Source organism: Pterocles gutturalis, unplaced genomic scaffold, assembly GCF_000699245.1.
Source record: "Pterocles gutturalis isolate BGI_N339 unplaced genomic scaffold, ASM69924v1 scaffold18602, whole genome shotgun sequence".
Classification (NCBI taxonomy): domain Eukaryota; kingdom Metazoa; phylum Chordata; class Aves; order Pterocliformes; family Pteroclidae; genus Pterocles; species Pterocles gutturalis.
The window spans coordinates 5,411-9,243 of record NW_010110589.1 but is presented as its reverse complement, the minus strand read 5'-3'; the positions used below and the strand labels follow the sequence as shown (position 1 = coordinate 9,243).

Sequence of the window (3,833 nt, the reverse complement as noted above, 5' to 3'; positions counted from 1 at the left end):
GATGCTGGGTGCTGGCCCCCCGCAGGCGTGGGTGCTGGGTGCTGACCCCTGGCTCTCGCCCACAGCGTGAAGGTCTGGGACCTGCCCCAGCAGACGGTGCTGCACTCCTACAGAGGTGAGTGCCACACTGGCCTGGCCGGGGCTGCGGGCTGGGCTGCGTCCTGCACCATCACGTCTCTGTTGTTCGTTTTTCCCCACAAAAGCAATGCTCTAAGGCTCAGATTGGCTTTCAAGGCTCAGATTGGCTTGCATGGCAATTTTTTCTGCACTGAAATGTTTCTTCTGCCTGCACGCAATCCTGCGATCTCCTGACCCCTATTTGTTTTGAGCCACGGCTCATTGGAGGTGCCGATCTCTGGAGATGCAGCGTTGTGATCTCTAGGTGCAGCAGGGGCTGTATTTTGTTTGATCCTCTCCCCCGCAGCCCTTTGTAACTGGCCTCCTGCCTGGACAGGCTTCCTCAAGCTTATGGATGTTCCAGGGGTTTGACTGCCCTGGCGCTGGGTGGATTTGGCAGCTCATCAGTTTGGGAGGAAGCAGTTGGCTGGTGCTGAGTAGAAGTTACCCTGTATCTAGACGTAAACTATTTTTTTATTATGCTGCTGTGCCTTCAGAGGTCCTTGGGAATATGCGGGAAAGTTGGATACAATCTTTGAGGCTCTTTATCTTTTTGTGCTTTTGGTAGCTCACTCCGGTTCAGTGACATGTGTGGCTTCCTGTCCTGGTAAGGACACTGTGTTCCTGTCCTGTGCTGAGGTAAAGCTCACTCTCTGTCTAAATCTACTCAGTATAAATGAGATTTCGCTTTAGTTATTTACAATTAAGTGCACTTAATGAGAAACCACCTATTGCATTACAATCTGCATACTTGTGTTATTTCAGCGTTTCAGTCTGATAAGTTGCCAATGAGCTTACTAAGCTGATTTCTACAGGTTTGTGTTGAAATCGGGAGTTCCTAGGTCTGTCCTGGGGATGACGGAAGGAGCTAACTTGCAGTTCATGGCAGCATCGTTTTAACACACAGGAAGAGGTGGTGTGGGTTTGAATGTGGGTTAGGAGCAGTTCTGCAGTGAGTCTGTGTTTATGTGAACACCCTGCTACAGAGGAATTGTGAAAATCTTTCTCATTTACTTTGGATTTATAGGACAACAGAACTTTACTCTGGGACACCAGATGCCCCAAACCAGCTACTCGAATTGGTATGTTTCTGTATGCCGTCACTGCTTGTGTATGAGTTTTTGTTGGAAGAAGTAAATTATTTTATGCCTGACTTCACTATGTCTAACTTCAAACCTATCAATCTGACTGTTCGGGCAGAGAAGCCTATTAAAACCGAAGGAAGTCTAACCCTATTGCAGAAGTATAATAAGCTTTTAAATATTTGTCTTAGTGCAGTAGAAGTGCTGAGAGACTGCAGGAACATCTTTGTACTGACTCTTCCCGTTCATCCCCGTTTTCACACAGTTTGCAGTGCCTGTAATCACCTCCCTACCTCAGTCATGTGGCATCCACAGAAAAGTGACATCTTTGCTTTGGGTAAGAAGTGACCTTATTATTTGGCTTTAACCAGACAAATCAAGGTTTTTCTTTTCACATGACAATTTTGCTAATAACCTCATTCTCCCTTCCTCTCTTCAAGGTGATGAAAATGGAACAGTTGCACTAGTAGACACAAAGAATCCTGATTCTTCCCTCAGCTCTGCTGTGCATGTCCGAAGTATCACGGGATTTGCATTTTCTACACATAGGTACAGTCTGATACACTGGCATAGTGACTACACATCCTTGAAAGCTTTATTTGTTTTTAGAGTAAAACCTACGAGAGTGCTAGTTTTGATCTTTTTATCAAGAAAATCTGTAGTGAAGAATAGATTAAACCAAACAATGTCTCACTTTCGACAAGAAGTGTGTGAATATACATGAGAACACTTCTGCAGTATTCAGAATTGCTGACCCCCTCACTGTGGGGATTGTCCTTACAGTCACCTCTGTTTGAAGAAGGATTGCTCGCTTTCTGATGCTAGTAGAATAGACTCGCTTACTGTGCTGCTAACCTGCCAAATTATGATGAAAAAATTTTTGTAGCGTGTTAATTCACTGTACCTGGGTCAGGCTCACTAAGACACGTGCTTTTCACATGTTTATCCCTAAGAAGCATTTTTTTGTTTGATTGTTCTAACCCTGGCCTCATCTCTGTCCTCTAGTTCACCTTTACTGGCTTCAATCAGTGAAGACTGTTCCGTAGCTGTTCTTGACTCAGACCTCTCAGAGGTGTAAGTACTAGACAATGTATTCACTACTGTAGCTCTTTGTCTTGTTGACTTCTCTTTTAAGTTAATTATCCATATACTGAGTAGAAATGAGAAGATGAAAACACTCCTTAAATAGGGGAGCATCATCCTAACTAGCAATTAGGAATCGCACAAGCTTATAAACTGCTAGTGACAGTGCTTTATGGCTAATGGACTGTTCGTGTTTTCCAGGTTCAGAAACTGTTCTCATCGAGACTTTGTGAAAGGCTTATCGTGGTCTCCTTCAGACGATGCCTTGCTCACGACAGTTGGATGGGATCATCAGGTTTTACATCACACTATCCCCACTCCAACTGGTGAAGCTTCTGGAGTCAACTGTGTAAAAGAATAGTTTTATAAACTCACGGTCCAAATTCCTTTCTGACATTTGATTCTGGTGAAGTCAGAGGTATGTGTGAACCGGGGTGGGTATGGTCTGTTCTCTGCCTTGAAGCTTCTGACTAAGACGGTTCCTGTAGTAATTTTGTATTAGGCATAAGTTAGTAACAAACCAGGCTTTACCCTCTCCTCAGGAGCTGGCTTCACCTGTGATAAGGCTTTGGTATTTTACTCTGAAAAAAATTGACTTCAGGCACAGAGGAGACATGGAGCGACAGGGGATTAGGTATAATTAAAGAGACTCAGTTCCTCCCTCAGGTTCTCTAAACCATCTGTGGAATTGGTAGAAACATTCTTTTGGGGAGGTTAAAAAAACCCCTCTTGTTAGCTGGGTGTGAGAGTCTCACCCCTGAGTAAAGTTCTTTGACAACTAAATCAGTTCTTCCAACAGGATGGAAAGGCAGGGTAGCATTTAAAGACTAGAAGGGTTCCACTGCTGGCCTTGATGCAGCACGTGGGTCAGAGCGTTGGGCTTCACTGTCTGCTGGTGCGGATGCTGTGGTGAGCACTGTTCATGCAGTTCCGCTCCCTTGAGGGGTATTGGTGTGAATGGTCAGGATCCCAGCTGTTCCCTGTAATTAAACACCTTTGTGACAGTGCATGACGCGTGGTGACATACTGGGACCTGCGATGCTCACCGCTGGCTGCAGCTGAGGCCAGCTCCAAGGGGCTGTTCCTGGAGCAAGCTGAAAGCCAGGAGGAATCAGCAGTGCTGTGCTGTTTGACACCGTGTTTCACCTCCTCTGTGCTGAAGACAACTTGTTCAAAGATCAGACCTGTGAACAGACGTTTGTGTAAGGGAAAAACTGGACTAAGGACTTCAGTTTTCATTTGCTTGCTCCTATAAACAGACTCTGCTTAGTGATAAATGAGACTCCCTATGCACCCATGCTGAGTGACTTTTTGTGCCGGAGACTGAGGGGACCAAGTCCTCCAATAATCCCTAAAACAGACTCCACATAATCCTGAGAGGTGTTTTTTGTAATATACCACGTACTTTTCAGACTAAACTGTTGCCCTGGAACATATTTAACTGAAAAAAATAATTGCTGTGCATGCATTGCGGCTGCTCTAGCTATGGCTTGGTCTGGCCTCATATTTCCCAGGCAGAATAAAGCAGGTCCTGACTAATGCAACCAAAAA

At 45.1% G+C, this 3,833-nt stretch overlaps 1 protein-coding gene across 1 annotated transcript; it reads left to right on the top strand.

Moving 5' to 3' along the window:
* Nucleotides 1–65: 65 nt before the first annotated feature.
* On the top strand, nt 66–2,889 carry WDR77 (WD repeat domain 77; the record flags this gene model as incomplete). The annotated part of the gene is made up of 7 exons (XM_010073451.1): nt 66–115; nt 686–756; nt 1,145–1,199; nt 1,465–1,536; nt 1,640–1,748; nt 2,205–2,273; nt 2,484–2,889. Coding segments are annotated over 7 exons (586 nt in total), but the record flags the coding sequence as incomplete, so codon positions are not given.
* Between the last annotated feature and the right edge of the window lie 944 nt (nt 2,890–3,833).